The 25624-nt window shown below is 35.0% G+C and overlaps 1 protein-coding gene across 9 annotated transcripts in view; it reads left to right on the top strand.

Annotated features, from left to right (window-relative positions):
* The first annotated feature begins 127 nt into the window (after positions 1 to 127).
* LOC109106409 (tuberin-like) overlaps positions 128 to 25624 on the top strand; it is a 46176-nt gene continuing 20679 nt past the window's right edge. For 3 of the 9 annotated variants that reach the window (XM_042763508.1, XM_042763542.1, XM_042763548.1), the window contains exons 1-29: positions 128 to 282; positions 1256 to 1398; positions 1476 to 1562; positions 1640 to 1750; positions 1835 to 1982; positions 2424 to 2541; positions 3336 to 3384; positions 3466 to 3591; positions 3707 to 3819; positions 4805 to 4931; positions 5013 to 5156; positions 5234 to 5371; positions 6337 to 6440; positions 6525 to 6606; positions 6677 to 6832; positions 8222 to 8332; positions 8412 to 8534; positions 8670 to 8776; positions 9665 to 9818; positions 11009 to 11131; positions 11216 to 11350; positions 12513 to 12702; positions 12865 to 12958; positions 13451 to 13553; positions 13643 to 13737; positions 16250 to 16378; positions 23290 to 23451; positions 23880 to 24035; positions 24344 to 24456. In XM_042763508.1, the coding sequence (XP_042619442.1) occupies positions 1264 to 1398; positions 1476 to 1562; positions 1640 to 1750; positions 1835 to 1982; positions 2424 to 2541; positions 3336 to 3384; positions 3466 to 3591; positions 3707 to 3819; positions 4805 to 4931; positions 5013 to 5156; positions 5234 to 5371; positions 6337 to 6440; positions 6525 to 6606; positions 6677 to 6832; positions 8222 to 8332; positions 8412 to 8534; positions 8670 to 8776; positions 9665 to 9818; positions 11009 to 11131; positions 11216 to 11350; positions 12513 to 12702; positions 12865 to 12958; positions 13451 to 13553; positions 13643 to 13737; positions 16250 to 16378; positions 23290 to 23451; positions 23880 to 24035; positions 24344 to 24456 (3433 nt within the window). In that variant the 5' untranslated portion in view covers positions 128 to 282; positions 1256 to 1263. The other 6 variants (XM_042763533.1, XM_042763556.1, XM_042763518.1 and 3 more) reach the window with 5 other exon arrangements.

Below are 25624 nucleotides of genomic sequence, written 5' to 3' on the forward strand. Positions count from 1 at the left end.
GTAGTTTCTCAACGCCGCCTGCGCGTGTAAAGTGAAGGCGCGCTCGCGGCACTCAGAACTACAATTCCCTGCCGACAGCTATCACGTGACGTGTTTTTGTAGGAAGTCCATTCCCGTGTATTAAGCATGACTTCCGGGGGGCAGTAGGGGATGGTGAGAGCACAGGGGCTGCCTGGGATACTGCGTGACAAATGCATGCATAAAGCGGGAGCGATTCAGTTTGATCTTTTAGTTACCAGTTATATGTTCTCGCTATCATCCCACATCCATCATTCGCAGACGGTAAATAACAGTGGGTTTGTTAGTTGCATGCATTGGCTTGTTGTTTATGGATTGATACTGGTTTATTTATTTATTTTGCCTTGTTTATTTGACCACAGCGGAGATTTGCGTGTATTTATACGGTTTATTTGGCTTGTTTATTTCCAGGTGTTGTCTCTGTCACAGTCAATTGGTCCGCTTTATGCACGCTTTTTTGTGCATGAACTGAACTGAACTGTCACGAGATGTGTCAGACTTTTGACTTCTGTGCATTGTTGTCCTGCCAAAAGAGGCGATACATTAGTGAAACAGACTGTTATTTATGTAAAAGAAGGAGTTGCCAATCTTTTCTGACCTAGGGAGCCACTACCAGGCATTCAGAGGCCCTGGGCCCCTCAGTATATGTGTAATTTTTCTTTAATTACGTGTGAAATATTAAAACATAATTCATATTCGTTTAGGCTTTGATCATATAAAAAAAAAAATTGATAGATTATTTAAAATAGAATATTTTAAAACATACCGAATTCATGATTTATTTGTAATTTTTAAAGAAAATATTTTACTCAGAGAATATACTAAGACTTTTTTTTTTTTTTTAAAAAAGGTCTCTCCCGGAAGAATGTTAGAGTTTTTATCATTGATTAAATTGAAAGATTCAATATGATTTCTATCAGTTCTGTTGTTGTTACTTGTATGTTTTTGTACAGTGAAGTGATTGCTTCTTAAGAAAATGATATATTATTGTAAATGATGTTTTGAAATGATATTGTTAATGATGCCATGAATATAGCCATTGTTGCTGATATATATATATATATAATATATATATATATATATATATATATATATATATATATATATATATATATATAATAGAAATAAAAAATATATACACCAATTTAAAGTATTTGTTACACTTTGTATTGTTTTGTTTTTAGAGATACTTCAAAGTGTCTTTAAAGAAGTATCTCTCATTCGGGGTCTCTCACAGGTGTGAAGATGAATAAACAGCCCAGTAAAGAGTCTCTGCGGGACCGGGTCAAGGGGATCTTTGGCCTCGGTTCGACTCGGCCCCACAGCAAACAGACCGAGAGCAAACCGTCAGAGTTCATCATCACGCTGGACATCCTGATGGTCAGAAACGCTCTGATCAATCATTCCCATCATCGACGTCGTGTTTCTCATGTAATCTCTCTCGTCCTGTCCTTCAGGAACTCACTCCAGAGTACAGCCTCCACCACCGGATCAGAGTCATCAACCACCTGTGCGACCTCGCCAAATCCAAGAAGTTTGAGGAGGTGAGAGCGTCGAGAAGCTTCTGCCTGCTCCTGTATGTGCAGATGAGCGGATCTAGAGTGTGTTGTGTGTGTTTCAGCATGCGGTGGAGGCCGTGTGGAAGGCCGTGGAGGACATGATGCAGCCGGAACAGCCGCCTGAAGCCCGTCATGCAGTGCTGGTGCTGCTGAGAGCCATTATACAGGGACAGGTGCACATTTTGAACACCTTACGAACCACAGTGCATCATGGCGGCGAACACCACTCACGCTTTCCTCACGATCTTCATGTGCAGGGTGAGCGGCTGGGTCTGCTCAGAGCCTACTTCTTTAAGATCATTCTGGACTATCAGCCCTGTAATGAAGATCTGGCCGAGAGACTGGAGGTGTTCAAGGCCCTCACGGAGAACGGGAAAGACATCACCCACCTAGAGGAGGAGATCGGTATGGATCACACCTGCTGGTGTTCTTTAAGGGATCGTTCACCCAAAACTGAAAATTCTGTCATCAATTATTCACCCCCAAGTTGTTCCAAAACCTGTATGAGTTTCTTTCTTTCCTAGGCACAAAATAATACATTTTGAAGAATGTTAGGAAACAAACAGTTGTCGGTAGCCATTCACATCCATAGTATGGGGAAAAATACTATGGAAGTCAATGGCTACCGGCAGCCGTTTGGATTTCAGTATTCTTTAAAATATCTTCTTTTGTGTTAAAGAGAATAAAGAAACTCATTTACTCACTCATATGACTTTCTTTCTCTGACCTGTGGAACACAAAAGAAGATATTTAACAAATGTCTGCACTGCTGTTTTGCATGTAATGAATGGTTTGTTTAGCGTCATATGCAGATTGTAATGTGTGTTTGTGTGTGTTTCCTCTCTGCTCGGTTCGTCTTGCTGTGGATGGACATCGGTCTGTCATCAGACTTCCTGCATGTCCTCGTGAACTTGGTCAAATTCAACTCCTGCTACCTGGATGAGAACGTGTCCCTCATGGTCCAGTAAGAAAACACACGCAAATGATCTTACGTTTCTCATTACCTTTTGAAAGCTTCTGCTTGAATGCTTGAAGTTTGACTTGTAGACATTTTATATACACTTCAGTTCAAATGTTTGGGGTCAGTATAATTTGTATTTTTTTTTAAAGAAATAAATACTTTATTCAGCAAGGATGTGCTGAATCGATCAAAAGTGACAATAAAGACATTTATAATGTTACAAAAGATTTTTAAATAAATGCTGTTTTTTGCACCTTCCTTTCATCAGAAGATACAGTATTATGGTTTCCACAAAAATATGAAGCAGCACAACTGTTTTCAACATTGATAATGTTAAGAAATGTTTCTTGAGCAGCAAATCAGCATATTAGAATGATTTCTGAAGGATCATGTGACACTGAAGACTGGAGTAATGATGCTGAAAATTCAGCTTTGATCACAGAAATAAATTACATTTTACAATATATTGAAATAGTAAACAGTTATTTTTTGTTGTAATAATTTTTCACAATTTTACTGTTTTTTTTTTTCTGTATTTTTGATCAAATAAACACAGCCTCTGTGAGCATAAGAGACTTCTTACAAAAGCATTAAAAAATCTTAAATACCCCAAACATTTCAATGTTTAATTTTAATTTTTTTTTTTTTTAATGTTGATTTGGTCAAAATAGAGAAGGAAAATCACATATAAGTGAGTTTTCACACACACACACACACACACACACACACACACACACACACACACACACACACACACACACACACACACACTAACATCACTGATTTGTTTCTCACAGGAAAATCTGCCTTCTGTGTAACCGGACGACTTCCTCCACTGATATTGAGGTAAAACAGTGGCCTTTGGTTCAGTCTTTCAGGATTCCCATAAAATCAGTGATAGCTGCATGGGTTTCTCCGTGTGTGTAGGTTGCACTGCAGGTGTTGGACGCTGTGGTGTGTTATAACTGTCTGCCCTCTGACTCTCTGGCGGTGTTTATCATAACTCTGTGCCGAACCGTTAACGTGAAGGAGTTCTGTGAATCCTGCTGGAAGGTACACCTGGAAAAATATTCAGTTGAGATTAATATATCACATCATGTATTTATGGTGCAGCTCGTACGCATGCTTTGACCTCTCTGTTGTTGTTTTTGTTTGGTTGTGTCTCTAGTTGATGCGTAAAGTGTTGGGAACACACCTGGGTCACAGTGCCATATACACCATGTGCCGGATCATGGAGGAGAGGTACTCACTGACTGACTTGTGTTTCAGTAGCCAGTCGACGTAAGTCAGTTTTGGTCTGAAGCTATTATGAACATTACAGTAGTCTCCTGAAGAGCACAAAGACAGATCAGTAAGCTTTAATAAAATACTTTATTTTCCCTTTCTTGGTTTAGTTAGTAAGTTTAGTTTAGTTGTAAGTGGCAATAGTCTAATAAATATAGTGTTACATTTCACAATTTCACAGTTTTTCACGCTTTTTGTTTAATACAGTAACTTCAGCAGTTTAATTATTATTCTGTATTTTTTTAATCTATATTTCTTATTGGTTCCTTTTGTTCTTTACTCTCTAATTTTTATTTGAATATCTACTTAGAAATGCCCTATATAAATAAAATTACTGTTAATAATAATAATAATAATAATAAAACGCTCATAAATTCATAAATAAATGTATTATTATTATTATTATTACCTTAAATATACACATTTATAAATACATAAAATATATATTATTTTTAAATTCTTCTTCTTCTTCATAATAATAATAATAATAATAATAACAACAACAATACTTGTATACTTGATAAAAACAAAAATAATAGTTCTTTTTATATTTTAAAAAAGGTAGATTTTCACTAGCAATTTTTTGCTTTATATAATTGTAGTTATTATTATTAATATTAGTACTACTACTAATGCCATCATAATAATTACTTTGTTAATATATTAATATGTGTGTGTGCATATATATATATATATATATATATATATATTATATATATATATATATATATATATATATATATATATATATATATATATAAAATAATGACAATAATAATTTTTTTTAATAGTGTAGTAAACATTAATATGTTTATATATCAATAAATATTTAACCTTTTAAGGCAGATTTTCACTAACATTTTTTTGCTTTTGTATTAAGATTAGAGTTGTGAAATATCATTAGTGTTGTTCTGAACTGCTGAATTGTTGTAGTGTTATCCATTCTAGTGTTCTTAGTAGTGTGTGTGTGTGTCTGGTGTAGTGTGTACAGTGAGGACGCCGCTCTTCTCAGGGGTGCTGTGTTTTTTGTTGGGATGGCGCTGTGGGGAGCTCACAGACTTTCTGCCCTCAAAAACACACCCGCTCAGGTCCTGCCCTCCTTCTACAAGGTGTCTGCAAATCTGCCTCCAGTCTGTTTTCATATATATTATGAGACCTACTAGTGTTTGACCTCTGACCTCTGTGCCCAGGCCATGAGCTGTGCTAATGAGGTGGTGTCCTACGAGATTGTGCTGTCGATCTCACGACTCATCAAGAAGTACGGCCGAGAGCTGCAGATTGTGACGTGGGACATCCTGCTGTCCATCATAGAGAGACTCCTGCAGCAGATACAGGTACACACACACACACACACACACACATCGAGTGTGTGTTTATCTCCTGATGCTCTTCATACATGTGGTGTGTGCAGACGATGGGCAGCTCTGATCTGAAGGTGATTGTTTATGAGTTACTGAGCACCGTCGAGGAGCTGTACGAGCAGAGCGACTTCCACGGATCCTCGCAGAGATTCTTCAGCCTGGTGGAGAAGTGTGCCCATAAACGCCCCGTGAGTCTCGCTCGCTCGCTCTCTGTCCGTCTGTCCTCTTCTGAAGCCGTCTGGTTTGATTGACCGTTGCTGAATGTATTCATTTATTTAAATGTATTATTAAAAGTTCAATTAAATTAAAATGTTATTAAATTTAAATTAAGTATATATTTATTTGAATTTATTACATTTAAGTATAAATTAAGGATTATATTCAGATTGACTATTTTTGTTGTTAATTTAAGGAGGATATTCAGAATTTAAATCAAGTATAGATTTGTTAAAATGCATTATTAAAATTACATTAAGTATAAATTAAGGAGGATATTCAGATTGACTAAATTTATTACGTTTAAATGTTTAAATTTATTTTGAATTTAAAATCAAAATAAAATGTACATTTATATAAATTCATTATTAAAATTGAATTAAGTATAAATTAAGGAGGAAAAAACAGGTTGAAAAAATTAGTTATTAAATTGGAAGAAAATATACATTTATTTAAATTTATTATTAAATTTGAATTCAAATGTATTATAACATTTAATTGAAGTATACCTTTAAATTAAAATTAAATAAAAGTATTTTCAGATTGACTGAATTTATTTAATTTAAAAGAAAGTATACATGTATTTAAACTTACTAAGTTTAATTTAAATTAAAATATTATTACATTTAAATGAAGTATATCTTTTAATTCATTATTAAATTTAAATAAAAGTATTTTCAGATTGACTGAATTGATTTAATTTAAAGAAAGTATACATGTATTTAAACTTACAACATTTAATTCAAATGAAAATATATTATTACATTTAAATGAATTATGTATTTATTTTAATTTATAATTACAATGAATTTAAGTATAAATGAATGAGGATATTCACATTGACTAAATGTATTATTCAGTGTTAAAAAAGTATATGTGTATTTAAGTGAACTGTATTATTTTGGTTTAATTGGCTGTTGTTGGATCTGTCCGATAGGATGCGTCTGTGCTGACGCTGATTTCCTACAGAGCTCAGTCCATCCAGCCGGCCAAAGACGGATGGCTGCAGAACCTGCTCAAACTCGTGGAGAAGTTCTTCAGGTCTGGATACTTGATCATATTCACTGAAGTCTCATTTTAAACCAAACCCTGGGCATGACATCTCTCTCTTTCCGTGTGTGTCAGGAATGAGAGCCGTACTGTGATCAGGATCAAGGTTCTGCACATCCTGTCCTTCGTGCTCAGCACAAACCGCCAGCTCTATGAGGTCAGTCCTAAACCAAACATGCATGAGGTCCCTGTTGGTTTTCCTGAATGTCCGTGTTCTCTGTGACCAGGAGGAGCTGATCGAGGTGGTGGTGATTCCTCAGCTGGGTCAGATCTCTGAAGATCGAGATCTGTCCGTCAGGAAACAAGCCACGCAGCTGCTGGTGGATCTCGCCGAGGGCTGCACCACGCATCACTTCAGCAGTCTGCTCGACATCATCGAGAAGGTAGCGCTGCTCGCCGATGATGTCACTAACGGAAGCGCAGGCATTCCACTCTCTTCGGTTTCAAATTTAAATTTAAGATTTAAAAAATAGAATGTTTGCATGCGTCAGGGCAAGTGTACCTCGAGACTTTCTGCAGGTCATTTAAGTAGTTCTGTGGCTTGACAAGTGAAATAGTTCAGGGTTGGCCAAATCAATATGAAGTTGTACATGTGATAACTATAGTTCTCAAGAATTAAAAAAAAAGAGATTTTAGTATGAGATATAAACCATCCATTACTTTTTCAGATTTTTATTGCCAATAGCCACAGAGACACGGGTCATTAACTGTTTCATCCAAGCTGCAGATTGAGTTTATGCAATACAGAGTTGGCAAATTCAGCAACCTTTGTGTTCAAGAGAACAAAACAGTCACTTCCTGGGAAACTGCTGCAAAATTAAAATGGAAATGGAAGTTGAAGCCAATGTGGAAGCCATTGTGATTTTTATTTAAAGTGATAAATGAGTTTACACTTATTTAAATGTATCATTAAATTTAAAGGCTAGATTTCTTAAAACGTATTATTAAATGTAAGTATTGATTTATTTTAATTTATTATTACATTTAAATTAAGTATAACTATTTTAATGTATTATTACATTTCAATTAAGTATAGATTTAAGTACATTTATTATTACATTTTAAATTAGTATAATTGTAATTTATTATGCACAAACTTTTACTTAATATAAGCATTGATTTATTTAGATTTATTAGTATATGTAAATGAAATATTGTTTGATTTAGATGTATTGTTAAATTAAAGATATATTTATATAAATATTAGTGCTGTCAAACAATTAATCGCGATTAATCACATCTAAAATAAAAGTTTTTGTTTACATAATATATGTGTGTGTGCTGTGTATATTTATTATGTATATATAAATACAAACACATGCATGTATATATTTAAGAAAAATGCTATGTTTATATATTAAATATATTTATATATAGTATAAAATATAAGAATATAAATAGACAAGTATTTTCAAAATATATACTGTGTATATACATAATAAATATACAAAGTACACACACATATATTATGTAAACAAAAACTGTTATTTTGGATGCGATTAATCGCGATTTATCGTTTGAATTTAAATTAAATATATTAATGCATTTAAATTAAGTATAAATTTATTAATTGTTTAAAAGAGTAGCAGTGTTTTCTAGCGATCTGCAGCAGAGGCCTTTTCTCTAAGAGCAAGTGATTCAGTCACATGACTTGTTGAAGCAATTTAAATATGCATCCATTGGTTTATTCATTAAATGTGTTTCCATCATAGTATATATATGTGTGAATGAGACCTGGTTTGTGTGAGTAACACGCTCCTGTGCTGCTGCAGGTCGCTAGTCGTCCGTTAACTTGCTCTATGGAGGGAGAGAGAGAGCTGTCTGTGGAGTCGCCCATGGAGGACGTCCGCACCGCTATACTGGGTCTGCTAGACATACTTCAGGTACTACAATACCTGGACTAATCAGTGTAACCGTGATTATTCTCAGTAGCAGCTCCAGTGATGGTGTGTCTGTTTCCAGAGTAAACTGTACAGTCTGCCGGCCAGTCACGCCAGCCGAGTGTACGAGCTCCTGATCTCTCATCTGCAGCTTCACTACAAGAACAAATACTACAGTGCCATCGGGAGCTCCATACGGCTCAAGGTCAGACTTTTGGCTCGAGTTAGTCAGCAGCACAATAGCAAACACTCAGAAGGCCCTAGCAACCGCATAGCAACATCATGACAAGTACTCAGAATACCTTAGTAACCTGGACTTCCCTCATTGTTTGTTTGTCAGGTCTTTGATTTCTTACTGATGATGAGGGCAGACTCTCTTCATCGTCTGGGTGTCCCCAATAAGGATGGGGTCCTGAGGTTCAGCCCATACTGTCACTGTGATGTCGGGTAAGAGCACAAGCAAGTGTTTGGTGCTGCTTTCTCACATACACTTATTAATGACGGTGTAAAAGGATATCAGATTTAGAGCATAAATGTATTTTACATTAAAATGTTTTATTAAATTTAATAAAGTGTGAATTTATTTATATTTATTATCAATATTAATTTAAGTATAAATGATTGAGGATATTCATATAGACTTAATGTTGTATTAAACTATTGTTTATGTATTATTAAATTTAATTAACTATTAATTTATATAAATGCATTATTAAAGTAAGATACATTTATTTACATTTATTTTAAATAAAATTTAAATGTATCAAAAAAATGTAAAAAGCTATAAATGCATTTACATTTTTAATTAAATGTGAATTAAACATTCATTTAAATTTATTTTAAAAATTAGTGAAATTAAAAGTATAAATTATTATGGTGGACAGTTAGATTGATTCAATTTAAATAAATTATAAATGTCTGTGTGTTTGTGTGTGTGTATGTATGTGTGTATATATATTTTTTTATATTTTAGTTATGTATAAATTATTAAGAAGGATATTCAGGTTGACTAAATTTATTATTAAATTTAAACGAAATATAAATGTATTTAAATTTATTTTTAAAATGAAATTCAAATTTATTTCATTTAAATGAAGTATACATTTCAATTTATTATTTAAATTAAAGTAAGTATAAATAAAGGAGGATGTTCAGATTGATTATATTTATTACAAAATTTTTAGAAAGTATAAATATATTTACATTTATTTTTAAATTAATTTAATGTGTATTATTAAATTTAACTGTACACATTTATTTACATTTATTATCAAAATTAAATGAAGTATAAGTTATAAAGGTGAACATTCAGAATCTCAAATGTCTGGTTTTCAGAGAGTCGGAGAAAAGAGTGACTGATAAGAAGCCAACAGGAACTGTGTCGCCGCCAACAGGAAGTCCCACACCGGCGGCTCCGCCCTCCTCCATTCGCACTGCCTGTCTGCCCTACAGCCTGGCCTTCAGCGTGCTGCTACAGTGCCTGAAGATGGTACACAATCACACACACAGCTCTTCCCTTTAAAATTACTGTCACAACACCATGGTATATTCATGGTGTCATGGTACTGTAATCATGTACAGGGCTCACAGAATCGCTAGCCCGATGTCCCGTGGCTATTGTGTTTTCCAGTCGGACTCCAAAATGTATCACCTCTCTGCCCGACGGGTTATCTTGAATAGTGATATAAAATTCCTAACTTGATTCGCTTTGTTCACTCGCTTGTAGACGTGAAACGGATCGTAGTTGATCGTTTGCACTTGTTTCCAAGTCTTGCCGATTTAAACATTCAAGCGTTTAAACCATTCAAGCGCATTCGGAGCTTGCGTGCACTCATTCAAAGCTTGCACAGAGAGCTGCGTTTCAGACAATGCACGTACACAGAATTGATTCCTCTTTCGCGTATCCTTGCTTCTGAATGAACACATACACACAAAAATATCTCAAAATAATTGTCTCTGTAAGTATTCTCGTAGGTACAGTCGGTTATGTCTTAAGTGAACGTAAACAGTGGAGAAAGAACTCTCCTGTGCATTATTATATTGGATCCGTGCATTCGGTCTTAAAGGGGCAGCAGCCTTTAAATACCTAGTGTTCTATTACTGCCACCTGCTGTCAGAGAGTGACACCTGCGTCTCATTTACAAAGCTAAAATCAGACCATTCTGTTTTGATTTAAATTTTTTAATTATACAATCCAAATAACATGTATTTAGCATCTTTTTTGGACAGTAATTCAAATGGTTGCCTCTGATTTTAAATAGAGCACAGACAAAGCCTTTGCTTATATGAAGAGATTTCTTTTAGTTGTATGATTTTTTTTTATTTGATTAATTTGTTTTATTTGTTTTAAAATTTCAAGTTAGTTTTATTATTTAACATTTCAATATGCAAGAAATATGCAGCATTTTGTCTGAGAAATAATAAAAGGATACCTTTTCATTTATAATTTGTCTTAAATCTCATTTTGTAAAAAAAAATGTCTTTTTTAATTTGGGCTAGTTAAATTCATTTCGGGCTACCAAAACCTGAAGAATGCCTGCCCGAAGGGCTACCAGGGATTTTGACATTTTGTGAGCCCTGATGTACCATATGTTTTTACACAGTACCCTGTGTTTTTGCCTTTCTCGATAACTACTACAGTATGAAAGGTAAAACATCAGCTCTTTGTTTGGTTTGCAGGAGACTGACTGGAAGGTTCTGAAGCTGGTTCTGGATAAGATGTCCTGCACTATCCAGTACAAAGTTCTGATCCGGACCTCACCCTGCAACATCGATCATCTGTGCTCCACTCTCTGCTCGACGGTAACAAACTCTACACACACTTAGAAAACAGTGTAATAAACGATATGGGAGCAAGTTAATGTGGGAGAGTGTGTTTGTGTGCAGGTGACAGACCGTCTGATATCGGAGCGTTTGAAGAAGACTCCTGATGGATTCTCCCTCACTGATGTTCAGCTCGCTGTGGTTCCTGTTCTCACTGCCCTCACCTCCTACCACAGCTACCTAGAGCAGTCCCGACAGGTGACACAGACACGTGTACCTCGCTATCCAAATGAGAGCATAGTGTCAACATCTTTTCTTTTAGTTTTGAGGAGGAAGGTTTTGTTTGATTTAGCTAGCAATTTAAGCTTGGGCTGTTTTCTAAACTCTAGTGATTTGCCCATCTAGACAGCATCTCTAGAGGCTGTTTGAAATAAGGAACAAAACTGCATTCATTCATTCAATGTTCATGTGTTAACATGCATGTTATGTCAAGTTAAATTAAATGAATTTATTTAAGTGTTTTATTACATTTAAATTGAATATACAATTATTTAAATGTAAAATTACACTTAAATTAAATATACATTTATTAATAAAATATTAATAAAAATTAAATATACATTTATTTAAATGTGTACGTACTTTAAATGCAATAATATGTTTATTTAAATATTTAAATTAAATAAGTTTAATTTAAATTTGTTGTATTTAAGTATTATTAAATTTAAATGAAATATTTGTAAAAATTTATTAAATTTAAATTAAGTATACAATTATGTAGATTTATTATGACATTTAAAGTATGTTTCTTTAAATTTGTTAAATGTATTAAAATGTATTAAAATTATAAAATGTATAAAATTGAAATTAAATAAAAACATTTAAATAAGTTTTTCACTTTATTAAATTTGAATTAAATATACATTTATTATAATTTAAATTTAAAGTATACATTTATTTAAGCATATTTAAACTTGTTATTAAATTTCAATTAAATATTAAATATTAATTTATTTAAATGTATTGTTACATTTAAAGTACATTTAAATCAAATGTTTATTCAAACCTTTTATTAAATTTAAATTAAGTATACATTTACTTTAATGTATTATTAAATTTCAACTCAATGAAATTAAAGTGTATTATTACATATAATTAATACATTTAATGTAAGAACACATTTACCTACATTTATTCTTACACTTGAATTAAGTGTAAATTCATTTATTTATTTATTTAAATGTATTTATTATAAATGTATTATTCATTTATTCTTGCTTTTAAGTATTAATTTATTATTCCGTTGGCAGCAGATCAGACATTGATTAGCGTATCAGACAGTTCAGGAGGTGATAGTAGCCAATCATCAGAATTTATTGGATAAGTGTGTATTTGTGCATGTATTCTGCTGCTGTCTCAGAGGGAGCTGGTTCAGTGTTTGGAGAAGGGCCTGATTTACCGCTGTGCTAAGCAGTGTGTGGTGGCTCTGACCATGTGCACCGTAGAGATGCCCGACATCATGATCAAACTCCTGCCCGCCCTCATCGTCAAGCTCACGCACATCTCGGCAACCGTTGCCATGGCCTCACCAATGCTGGAATTCCTGTCCAGTGAGTACAAGCCTTTTTTGGCTTTTCCTGCCCATTCTCACCGTCTGACCAATCAGAATGTAGTATACATTCTACATTTAGGATACAACCACAGCAAAATGACACCTCTGCATCAAATACAGCTCAAGTGCTGATGCTGTCTGTCTCAACTCTCTCTCTTAGCATTAGTGCGGCTCCCACATCTGTATGCTAACTTCGTAGCTGAGCAGTACGTCAGCGTGTTTGCCATATCATTGCCATACACCAACCCCTCAAAGTGAGTATGGTCACACACACACAGTAATCAGACAGTATATGTAGCCATCATCTTTCTTAATTATAATATTTGACTACTTGAGGTTCATTTATAATGTTACAAAAGATTTCTATTTCAAATAAAGGCTGTTCTTTTGAACTTTCTGTTCATGAAGGAATTCATCAAGAGTTTCCACAAAAAGATGAAGTAGCACAGCTGTTTTCAACACTGATATTAATAATAAATGTTTCTCAAATCAGTATATTAGAATGATTTCTGAAGGATCATGTGACAATGAAGACTGGAGTAATGATGCTGAAAATTCAGCTGCGCATCACAGCAATAAATTACATTTTATAATATATTCACATAGAAAACATTTATTTTAATTTGTAATAATTTTTCACAATATTACTCAAATAAGTGCAGCCTCTGTGAGCATATGAGACTTGTATTTCAAAGGCAGAATGATCTTAAATGATGTGTTTTCTTGTTTTTCCTCGTTCTCTGTAGGTTTAATCAGTACATAGTGTCTCTCGCCCATCACGTGATCGCCATGTGGTTCATACGCTGCAGACTGCCTTTCAGGAAAGACTTTGTTCAGTACATCACCAAGGTGGTTGATGGGATTGTTTCGGGCTCATGTGTTTACAAACTGACAGATCTGTTGGTCTTGACGTGAAGTGTGTTTTTATTTGTGATTAGGGTCTCCGTTCAAACGCTCTTCTGCCGTTCGATGACACTCAAGAGCAGAGCAGCTTCAGAGCACGCAGCACCAGCCTGAACGAGAGGCCCAAGAGGTACACACACACACACACACACACACACACACACACACACACAGGGCCGGATCATTGTTTGACTCATGTTAGGTTTTGCTGTGGAAAGGACTCAAAACATGATTGTCATTCAGGCGCCTCATTGGTTCATTTATTTTTTTTGTTGGTAGTGTCGTGATTTTTTGCTTTATGTGTCTGATTATGTCAGAACATCCACTCACGGATGCTAGTTTGACTGGGGGACGTCTCTTTTGCTTTCCTCGTCTTATTTCTGTCTTATCGGTCTCATTTATTTCTCTTTCTCTCATCATCTGTCTCAGCGGTGACTGTTTCTCACATCCAAAGCATTAACATGTTCATTTATGAAAGACTGTTTCTTCAACTACGGCCACTTTATGTCCCAGGGATTGATTTTTATACTTATATACTTATAGATTTCGACTTTTCACTTTTTTGCTATGTGAAGGTCACATTAAAACTAGAGATTTTTTAGAAAGACTTTTCAAATTCCTTTTATGGTTTTATGTTTTTAATTCTAAAATAATAAAAAAAAAATCATTATAAATATTTTTTTTTTTTTTTTTGTGCATTTTCAATAAAACTGTAATTTTGACAGTCTGAAAATGTTAAGGATGCGTAAAATGCTTGCTATGTTTTTTGGTAATTTTATTCCAAAATATAAAAAAATAAAACATTTAATTTCCACCACAGAATTCTGATGAATTATGATTTGAGCTGTGGTGCAAATGTTCGTGAAGGTTCATGAAAGCGGTATGTTTATCAACTTTTAAACATTAGAGTTATTAGTGGACAAATTAAATGAATGAGTTTACATTTCTTAAAGGACTAAAAATTCCCATAGTTGAAGAAACACCTGAATACAAACAGTACACACATCTCTAAAACTTGTGTTGATATTTAATGAGTCAGTGTCCCATCCTGTAATAGTCGAAATAGCTAGTCGTATGATATAGAACAAAGGGACCAAAAACATAGAGGTTAACAGTCCTGCCTACTAACATCTGGATTTGAACTGAAGCAAGTAATTTCTTTCCTATTCCCTATTATTTCCCCTTTATTTCTTATTATAAGCACTCTTTTCTACTTCATTCATTCAGCCACTGTCCCATAAACCAGTTTACTTTAACAGGAAAATTTCCATGGTAACGACTTACTAAACCATTTTAACCAGCACACCTGCTGCAGCAAAGAATGCATTTCAATTATTGTAACACCATGGATGTTTTTCCAGGCATATCACTAATACAGTCCATGATCAACTATGTCCAAAAGCAGAAAGCCATCTAATCTCATTGTCCTGATACTGAATTCAGGTTCATTTTCTGTGTCTTGTCCTGTCATCCAGACTGGAGCTTTAAACGAAAAGCCTGAAAAAGAGAAAAATCAACCATTTACATGCACAAGAATATTCAGATATTTATGAAAATGTAGTCACACAAATCAAATTTAGACTCTCTATGTTTTGTTTTTAATGAGCATCATTCAAGAGTATGTAAAATTACTGCACAAAATGATTTAAATGAATGCTGTTTCAGAATTTACTGATTACGGACGTACTGGTTCACACGTTGATAAAAAAACGAATAATTGCATAATGTTAAATAAAAATACATTTTAAATAAAACAATATTTTATTTGTTTACCTGTATGCCATGCGACCATTAACCAACATCAGAAGACTGAAAATGCTAATGTGTTATTGAATTATTAAACATAAAATAAATATTTTAGGTCAGAGGCTGGAAAGTAAATGTTCATTTCAGGATCAAGTCTTCACCAGAAAACCAATCTTAATCTGATCTGCAAGTAAACGTGGTTCATACGTTTTTTTTTTTTAATGATCTTTCTAGTTTTCCAGGCCCTACATTTTCTGTTCCAGTTTTTAGTTTCACCCCATCCGGTCATTCATATGTTTTATTTGCTGTATTAAATCACACACATACACATATTCATATCACTCTTCCTATTGCTATTAATTTCCAGTATAATGATCATAGCAGTGTCTGAATGCTTTTTTCTTCCCTGAACCAGTATGTTTGTGCTCTCTGATGAGTTTTTCATTTACTTTCTCCTCTTTCATTCCTTTCGTAGAATGCTGACAGTATACTGCTTACTTTATGCCTTGTTATGTGTCTTTTGATCTTTTTTATGCTGTTTCTCCTTCCAGTTTTCTGTTTCCTCCTTTATTTTTTGTTTTTAAGTGTCGTCCCTGTTTTCTGGTTCTCGGTGTGCACTGCTGACCAAGTTACTTTGTTTTCCTTTCACGTCCTTATTTGACCCCTCCCCCCTCCTCTGATTGGGCCATGCGTGGTGGGTGTGGTTTGGGGGGGTGCCGACACCTCGGATCCGTCACCTGTGATTGGTCGCTGGCCCCTTTCGTGACACTCCACAACCAATCGCACTCCCCCATCCACCCATGCCGACATGGTTAAAATGCCCCAAATTCCCCCCAACCCTCCCTGATCACGACGTTATGCTGACGCACACCTGACCTCGTTTGCCCTCGGGGCAGTTTGCGGACGACCAAAGTGGCGAAGCAAGGCCCCAGCGCAAACTCTCCCGTTAAAGACCTGAAAGATCTGTCGGCCATGGACGCCTTCCGCTCACGAAGCATCAGTGTGTCCGAGCATGCGGTGCGCAGGTAGAGCATTTTTTGGTCACCTCAAAACTCAACAACCGATTGATATCCCTGCTTTTCCTTTTCTGTATGCAGGGTCGGTGGGCGGGGCTTGGGCATTCAGGGCTGGGCGGGGCGTTGTCTTGGCGATGCGGGGTGGGCGTGGACATCTGGTTTGGGCTAATTCTGATTGGGCTGGAAAGGGTGCATGCTGGAGGAGGGTTTTGTCATTTTTTTTTAGTTTCATTGATGGAAATGTTGACTGCATGCGCTGAGCCTTGCGAGCATCTGTTTTGATTTGAATTTAACCCCGTTTTGTATTTGCTTTTACCATGCTTATTGTGCTGTTTGTGATGGTGTGTTTTTTTCACGAACAAATGGCTGTATTACGGAGCCCCTAAAGGGACATGGTGATGGAAAAAAAGCAAAACCGATTGAAAAATATTTGAATGGTTTTGTGTTCGCCTGAAAAACTTTTGCGTTTCCCCAAAAAACTTTTTTTGCGTTTTATTTCAGTGCCTTTGCGTTCTCGCGCAAAACTTTAGTTCCTCCAAGAAACTTTGCATTTGCTTGCAAAACTTTTTCATTCTCTGGTAACAACTGTTGCATTATCTCAAAAAAAAAAAGTTTGCTTGTAAAATGTTTGCAATGAATAATGAGGTGGGAGGAGAAATGATATTTCAGCACTTTTGTGAGCGAACAAAGTTTCTTGGGGGAACACAATACTTTTGCGAGAGAAACATGGCATTCACATGCAAAACTTTCTCTCGCAAGTGTTGGCGTTGGCCAGAGAAACTTTGCGCTATATTTCAATGCTTTTGCATTCTCTTGCAAAAATTTTGCTCCCTCAAGAAATTTTACATTCTCAAAAATTTCTAAATATTTACATTCCTCTGAAAATTTTTGCATCGAAATATATTCCATCCCATTTTGTCCATCTCCATGTCCCTTTAGGAGCTCTGTACCGCACACAGAAAGCATGCACAATTGAAAGTAAGCGATTACACAATTGAGCAACTAGCTTCTCTGTCTTTGCTGTTTGTTGAATGAGATGGACGGCAGTAATTCAGCTCCCAGTCACTAGGGGGCGCACTCCACTTGCTCAGCCTGCTGCCTGTCTTGGCCTGTTTTAATCTTCATTTATTCACATCATATTCACACACTCTTTACACATGATCCAGGTACAGTATCCATTCATGTTTTATCATACTGTGTTTTAAATCGTGAACAAAAAGTTGCACAATAATACGCTGCAAACATGCTAAAAATGTTTCACTGACACCCTCATCAAATGCTGTTCCTCCATGGTTTGTTTTCTACCCAATAAAAAGTTTATTTATAATTTTTTCAGAGCTTAAACAACTTACCTGATGTCATTTCAAACCCATAGGAATTCCTTTCTTGTATAAAACAGCTGCGCTTTTCCCATAGACAAAATACAATCTGTTGTTTTCCACGCAACAAACTTTCCCCCACAGCTTTGTTTTCATTTACATGTTTAAATATGAAGTCACAGCTCCACGTGCTTCTGCCACTGAACTCATTAACATATTGCAGCAATATATAACCAGCAGAGGGCAGCGTAGCACCAAACAATTGACAGCTGCATCCTGGCAGAGGGAGAGACATTTCAAGTAATATTTGCCCTGAACATCTGTGTTTTATTAACCCAGTGCAACTAATTACCATAAAACCTATTAATCAGTTCAGTGCCTCCAAGTTACAGGACGTTAATGAATAGAGCATCCGTTATTAGCAAACACAGGGACTTCATCCGGCATATTTGTTTTATCATCTAGTATCTCTGCAGATTACCTTGCCATTGGTTTACTAATTGCTTGAAGTATTTCTGTGCCAAGGGCTCTAATTTGGGTAATTTCAAGATTGCTCGTTATGATGTAATGGCATTCTTGGTGACACTGGCGGAAAAAAGCAAGCTTATAATGCCTAACTTGACTTAAATCACAAGCAATTTGACTCTTCCTGTGTTCAAAATCAATATGAAGAAAATATACGGCTTAAGTTTTGCATTTTTAATGAGATCAACTCATAAAAAGTGAAACTTTTTCATTTCCCCCTCTAAAAGAATCAAACACTAATTGCTTATCAGGTGAAGATTTGTACTGCAGTCACTATTCCACGCATTTATATTCAGTCCTGTCATTGCTTAATGCATCGACAAAGTCATCAACAATCATCCGACTGCAGCTAATAGAGAAGATTGAGGGCTTGATGTGCATGTGAAGAGCTGGTGAACAGTGAAATGTTTTCTCTGTGTGACATGGCAGTGAAAAGATGTTTGTGTTGCAAATTGTTTAGAGGATATCAAATCAAAATTTTCATGAAAGGGTTTTTTATTATGATCAGCTGCACTGGACGCCCAGGATTCAGAGACTTTTTATGCAGTTGGAAAAATGTAACATATTCTTGGTTTGATTTAAATATTTGAAATTTGAAATTGTATGCATTTAAAGTGCAAACAGTTATGAAGAATTAAAGCCTTGTAATTCAAGCATGAATTAAGGCCTTATGTCTCACGTGGGACGAAGAGGATTAAGATAAGAATTCAAGTTTGCGGCGTCCACTTCAGCTGAAGAGTTGCTCAATGATCACATGTAAAGACACAAACTGGGACTTTCCTTTCTGTGTGAGTTGCTTGTGTGTGTGTGTGTGTGTGTGTGTTTGTGTGCTGAATGGCCCTGTTGACAGACGCTCGAGTGATTTGGTTTGATGTGGTGGTTGAGGCTCAGGTCAGTTAACCAGAAGGTTGTAGGATCGATTCTGGTGAGGAAAAAGTCAATTGTGCCCTTAAGCGAAGCAGCTGAAGGAATGCTTCAGATTGAGCTAATCTCTGTCGACAGCATTTGTCAATTACTACAAAAAAATAGTTTACAGTAACACACTTACAGTGGAAGTGCACAGGGTTCATTCACTATTGTGCTGCTTGATTTTTATTTATTTTTTTACAAAAGGAAAGTAAGTGATTCTGTCACACTAGTCTCATGTTAAAATATCAGTGGTTAATGTAATGTCTATTACGTTAAAAGTATTGCTTTCCGTATTAACTTATTGTATTGTTACTGTGAAAAAATTAAATGATTTAAATCCCCCTTTCCTTATAAAATTGGTTAAATTGCCTTAAAATCTGAATGTCATTTACTGGAAATGACCTTTAAATATGTGCCATTTGATATGTATATATATTTTAGAGAATATTATATTTTATTTATTTTAGAGAATTACTTAATTATTAAATAAATTTGAGCAAAAGCTTTTACAAAAATGTAAAATAATAAAGGCGTATATATAATTAGTAAAACTAAAATTATAATTAATAATTAAATTAAAAATATAAATGTAACATGATTATAATTTAAATGTTATTTAATTAAGGTAAATACAAAATAAATATGAATAAATATTTTGAAAATATATAAAAAATAATTTTTGAAAATAAAATTTCTGTTTAAATATTTTGTTGTTTAAATAAATATTCATGTTTTTTCCCTTTAGTGGAGTGACAGGAAAGCACAGGGAGAGAAAGGCCAGACTTAGTCCTGTGTCCCTTTTGCACACCCACAATAATGTGTTTTTGTATCAGTATGTCATTGCTTGTGAGATGTTATGAAGACCGAATATAGTTTTTATTGTGATAGATTTAGGAAGCATTGGATGACGTGGGTCACACCGACACTTGTCTGCATGTTTCTCATCTCTAACGCCCAACTATCCTCCACGTTCATCCCTCGCTCCCCGTTGAGATGAAATGAAAATGGCCTTTTGTTTATTAAATGCTCATGTAGTTTGGCTTTTTCATACCTCAGTTCTAGAAGCGCAGTGCCAGATGTGTAATTGACATCATGATTCAAGGTGGTTGCTAATGTTGAGGTTCTGGATGGTTTTTAGTGAGCTAAGGTAATCTTCAAAACCTTTTAAAGGGAATTTTTTGAGGGGCTGTTTAGCACACACCGTTTGACCTACAGTCACCAAAATTCATCCACATATAGAGCTCATCAGGCTGAACAACTTTTGTGCTGACAGCCAGTGCTCCTCCCAACAGGAAGTCGGCTATTCAGGAGTTTGTGAAAAGTGCCTGCTGTGGAATTTGCAATACTTCTCCTAGGGTTTTCATCCGATCTCCGCCACCAAATTCGGTCAACATATATGGAAAATATTTTTCCAGCATTTATTAATTTATGTTAATGTTAGTTAATAAAAATGGTCATATTCAAGTTCATTTTACATTAACTAATGTTGCTAATGTTTTTTTTTTATTAATAATGTGTTCGTAAATCTAAAACATAATAGTAACTAATATTAATAAATTCTATATAAATATTGTTCATATTTACTAATATAATGTTAACAAATGAAACCTTATTGTAAAGTGTTACCAAAGTTTTATATATTGTTCCCTTTGTTTGTGTGTCTGTGTGTGTGTGTGTGTGTTTCACACTCTTGATGTTATAGTGTAACCCTTTCATTGCTGTAACCCTTAAAACATTTTTTATATTGTTTTGCTGTTAATTGTTTTTATGTGTGTTTAACGTTTTTCCTGATGTCACCGGGGTGGCGGTGCTGCCGGTGGCTTGGGCCCGTCATCACTGCTTGCTGCTATATTTTTATATTGTTTTCATGTTTTCATTTTATATTTTATTTTTATTCTTCTTATTATTTTGAATTGGCCATGTGTTTTACGTTATGTAGTGTTCAGTAAAACTGCTGAGTAATCCCATTTCATTGTTCGTCTGGATTTTTCCTTATGCATCTCATCACACATAAGAGTGGCAAGGGAAAATTCTGATATCTTTTATCATCCAGCAGGTAAAAATGTTACTGATCGGCAACAGTGTTTGGTATGAACACACGCACCCGTGCGTGCACTCAAGGACTGTGGCCTTTCTTGGTGTGTGTCATGTAAATGAGTTGTTCACCTGTGTCTGTTTGTCAGGGTCAGCGAGTTGATGAAGCAGTCAGAAGCGCTTTGGCTCAGCAGCGGTGTGTGTTGACACGGGTTTTGCGTGTGTGTCATCTGAGTGTATAGGGATGATGTGGGCTTGCTTGATTTCCCCGGGGATGCAGTTGCCGTGGTTACAGAAGGGCAGGATGCTGATAGCCGTCTTAGATTAATAACATCACCTGGATAATCACACGGCTCTCCACAGGTGTGTGTGTGTGGATCGCAAGCTGGCAGCTGAACTTTTCTGGGTGTGTGTGTTAAACAGCCATGCTGTCTCTCTCTCTCTCTCTCTCTCTCTCTCTCTCTCTCTCTCTCTCTCTCTCTCTCTCTCTCCTCGTCTCTCTCTCTCTCCTCTCTCTCTCTCTCGCTCTCTCTCTCTCTCTCTCTCTCTCTCTCTCTCTCTCTCTCTCTCATCTCTCTCTCCTCTCTCTCTATCTCCTCTCCTCTCTCTCTCTCTCTCTCTCTCTCTCTCTCTCTCTCTCTCTCTCCTGCTCAAGGTTTGTCAGCATTACAGTCCCAGTTTTGTGTCACTACCTACCTAGTTAAAAACAGCTATTAAAAACAGATAAAGGAATCCTTCACTCAAAAATGTAAATTCTGAAAATTCATTCATATTCATGCATATTCCAACTAATGCAACACAATTGGTCACAACAAAATGGAGAGAGAGTAAGTGTTATGTATAATCTAGGTTTATAGTGAATAATTATTAAAATTTCTGTAGGTTCCAGTGTTATTTTAGTACTATTTATAAATAATTATCGTTTTTAGTAATATTGTACTGTAGCTTTTATTTTTTCATTTAAATTTAGATTTAATTTTAATAATTTATACTTTTGTTATGTGCTGTTGCTTTTAACTAATTGTTTGTTTGTTTATTGGTTTTACTGATTTTTTATTTGTTAGTTTTTGTTCAGTTTTAGTTTTTATTTATTTCCAGTTAGTAATTTCAGTGCTTCAGTTGTTTGCCAAGGCAATATTTCATTTCAACATTTCATTTTTTCCACAGTTTTTATCTAATATTTGTATACCTTTATTTCAGTTAACAAAAAAGATTTTAATATTTTTATTTTTAGTCAACAAAAATAATAAATAAATAGATTAATTATTTAATTAATTAGAATAGCATGAGATTGTTATTTTAGTATTATTTGTATACTAGTATGTATTCATTGTTTGATTTAGCTTTTTTATATTTAATGTTTTCATTGTAATTTTAGTTTTAAATTTTATTTGCCATGTTTGTCAGTTTTAATAGTTTTTTATACTTCTGTTTAGCTTTCATTTATTTTCTTTTTTTAGTTTTAGAATTTCAACTTAATTTTAGTAACTTAATTTTAGTACTTATATTACAATTTGATCTATTTTATTTGGGTAACAAAACACTAGAGAGTGAATAATTTTTGGGTGAACTATTCCTTTAAGCAAAGAAAACTCACATAGTGCCTCTAATTCGATTAATTAAAGAGTGTGATTCAGTGTTTTAACTGCATGTGTTTGTGTGTGTGTGTGTGTGTGTGTGTGTGTGTGTGTGTGTGTGTGTGTGTGTGTGTGTGTGTTTGTTTTCGGTGGGCCACTTCAGCTTCATTCAACATCTGAATCTGATTTATTACCCGCTGACACTCTGGCATCTTAACATCTTCACAAACACACTCACACACTCTCATCTCAAGCTTCACACTGTGTTCTAACCAGCCGTGACAAGTGAAAAATGTAGACGCTGAACAATTGCAATCCTGACAAACTTAAATAGTGTAGCTCCGCCCACAGTGAAATGTCAGAATCTGAATCAAAAGAATCTGAATCAGTCAGTGGTTGGAAATTCTGGTTAGGACACCGTGTCAGAGACTAGATGAGATGCTGTCACCACTGACTTAACTAGTACCAGTTTGAGCTGGTTGTGAATCTATGCACTCTTTGCCCTCTGTGACCTCTCCTGATGCCTTTGTGTGACCCCTGACCCCGTCCTGTGCAGGATGCAGACGTCCAGCACCACCTGCAGCCTGGGCTCGGCTGACGAGAATGCGGTGATGCAGGCGGATGACGCGCTGAAGACCGTCCACCTGGAGCTGACGGAGACCTGCCTGGACATGATGGCGCGATACGTCTTCTCCAACTTCTCTGCGCTGCCCAAGAGGTGATGCCAGTTCACCACAAATTATTATAAACTTTTGAATTCACAGCCCTAGTTTAATCAGATTAACAGTTCAATTATTCACAATTAATGCTTCAACATTTGCAGTTGAATATCAATATTTCATTAGAAAAGCCATGCATTGAAGATAAAATTAAAAATGTTATGTTATCAGGTCAGATACAGCGTTGAATCAGGAGACATTATTAATTTAATTAATTAATTAATTAAATATACGGTTTAAAAATACACAATTCTTTATTCGACCAGTTGTTTTGGGAAGTCTAGCATCTACTATTAGCATACGAGCAGAACTCTTGTCAGAAATGGATGTGTTTTTTTCACAGAAGCATCTCCAGTGTCCTGTGGCTACGTGTGACACTAAATAGAGATGATTAATGGGCTTTATAAACTCTCCTTCTCTCTCTCAGGTCTCCCGTTGCAGAGTTCCTGTTATCCGGTGGCCCCAGTATGACTTGGCTGGTTGGGAATAAGTTAGTCACCATAACGACCAGCGGGGGGTCGCGAACCCAAGCCCTTCTGGGTCTGGACATGGCAGAGAGACCTGGAGGAGGAGAAATGACCAGGTTACAAACATAGACGTCTAGTTTGTCACCAGCCAGTGAGGTTCAGGCTATTAGCGTGGTATTACCATAGTATTTTTGAAGATATCTTGGTATGAAGTGCATTGGTACTTTCTGGAAAGACCTTTTATTCACTTCTTGTTCTGTACTTTAGACTAACTCTAACCCTGAAATATGACTTAGATGTGTTTTAAAGGGATAGTTCATCAATGTTTCGACACAAACAGGAAAAGGAACAGCCTCATATGACTGTGTTTACTGGTCTCTTCAGACTCAGGGGAAAACACAATACACATGTGATTCTTCTGCAGGTCTGACCCTTCATTACACACCCGACAGACGAAAGAGGCTCCTGCTAAACTTGAGTCACAGTCCGGCCAGCAGATCGGCACCAGCACTCGCACACGCGTCCGCTCCATATCAGGTGACATACACTCACTTTCCCTGAGCTTTTCTTAATCTTTTTAAGACTTCTATATGTAAATGTATTTTTTCTTTACTGTGTAGCCTTCCATATGTAAAGCAGTTCAAGTTGCTGAACACTTAATCTAGATATGTAAATATGTGGCCAGTCATACATGAAATTACAATCTTAAAGAGACAGTTCACTGAAAATGTCAATTCTGTCATCATTTACTCGGTTAATTCTGAAATTTTATGATTTTTATCTGTGGAACACAAATGAAGATAATTTGAAATCTTCTTCAAGCTTCAGAAAGTATGTAACGGTTGTGTAAAAGTAATTAACCTCCCAAAACTGTGGTTCAATCACTGTTTATGAACAGAGAGAAATTTCATTGGTCATTCACTCTCAAATCACATGACACGTCAGTAACCTCAAACCTCATTGGTTCTTGTGTGTCACATGAATTAACATCATAATGTAAAGATGTATACGTGATGGCGTGAGTTGAGCTGTTTTGATTTGATGTGCATTATTTAAACTATTAAAAATTATTTCCTTTAATAATAGAAATTAATATTAACAATATAATAATGTACAATATACATGTTAAATCAAATGAAAAATAAATATTAGATTAAAAAACTTTGAATGAAAAAACTTGCAGTTTCTAAATTAGAAATTGGAAACAACAGAAATAAATGTTGAAATACTAAAATTACTAAAACTAAATAAAAATATTTAAAACAAAACTAATAAAAATAACAAAAGCACACAACAAAATTACTTAAAAAATTTAAATAGGAGTTAATTCAAAAACATGAATAAAATCTATAATAGTATATAAATACTAAAATAACACTGGTCTGTTCATCAAACAAGAAACTTTCATGAATTCAGCATGAAATCAGCATTTAATGTCATTATCTTTAACTACAACTAAAATGAACTAAAACCATAAAAACATTTTCATTGCTTGAAATAATAAAATGAATGTTATCTGAAATAATATTATATATTAAACAATATACAACATTTCTCATTTCTATTTTAACTTAAAGTGGTAAAGTAACTAAAACTAAAAATGCAAAAAATAAAAATTAATAAAAACACTTCATAGACCATTCGAAAATAAACAAACAAAAAGACAAAAAACAACAAAATTACTAAAAAATACAAATTATAAAAT

Source organism: Cyprinus carpio, chromosome A1, assembly GCF_018340385.1.
Source record: "Cyprinus carpio isolate SPL01 chromosome A1, ASM1834038v1, whole genome shotgun sequence".
NCBI lineage: Eukaryota > Metazoa > Chordata > Actinopteri > Cypriniformes > Cyprinidae > Cyprinus > Cyprinus carpio.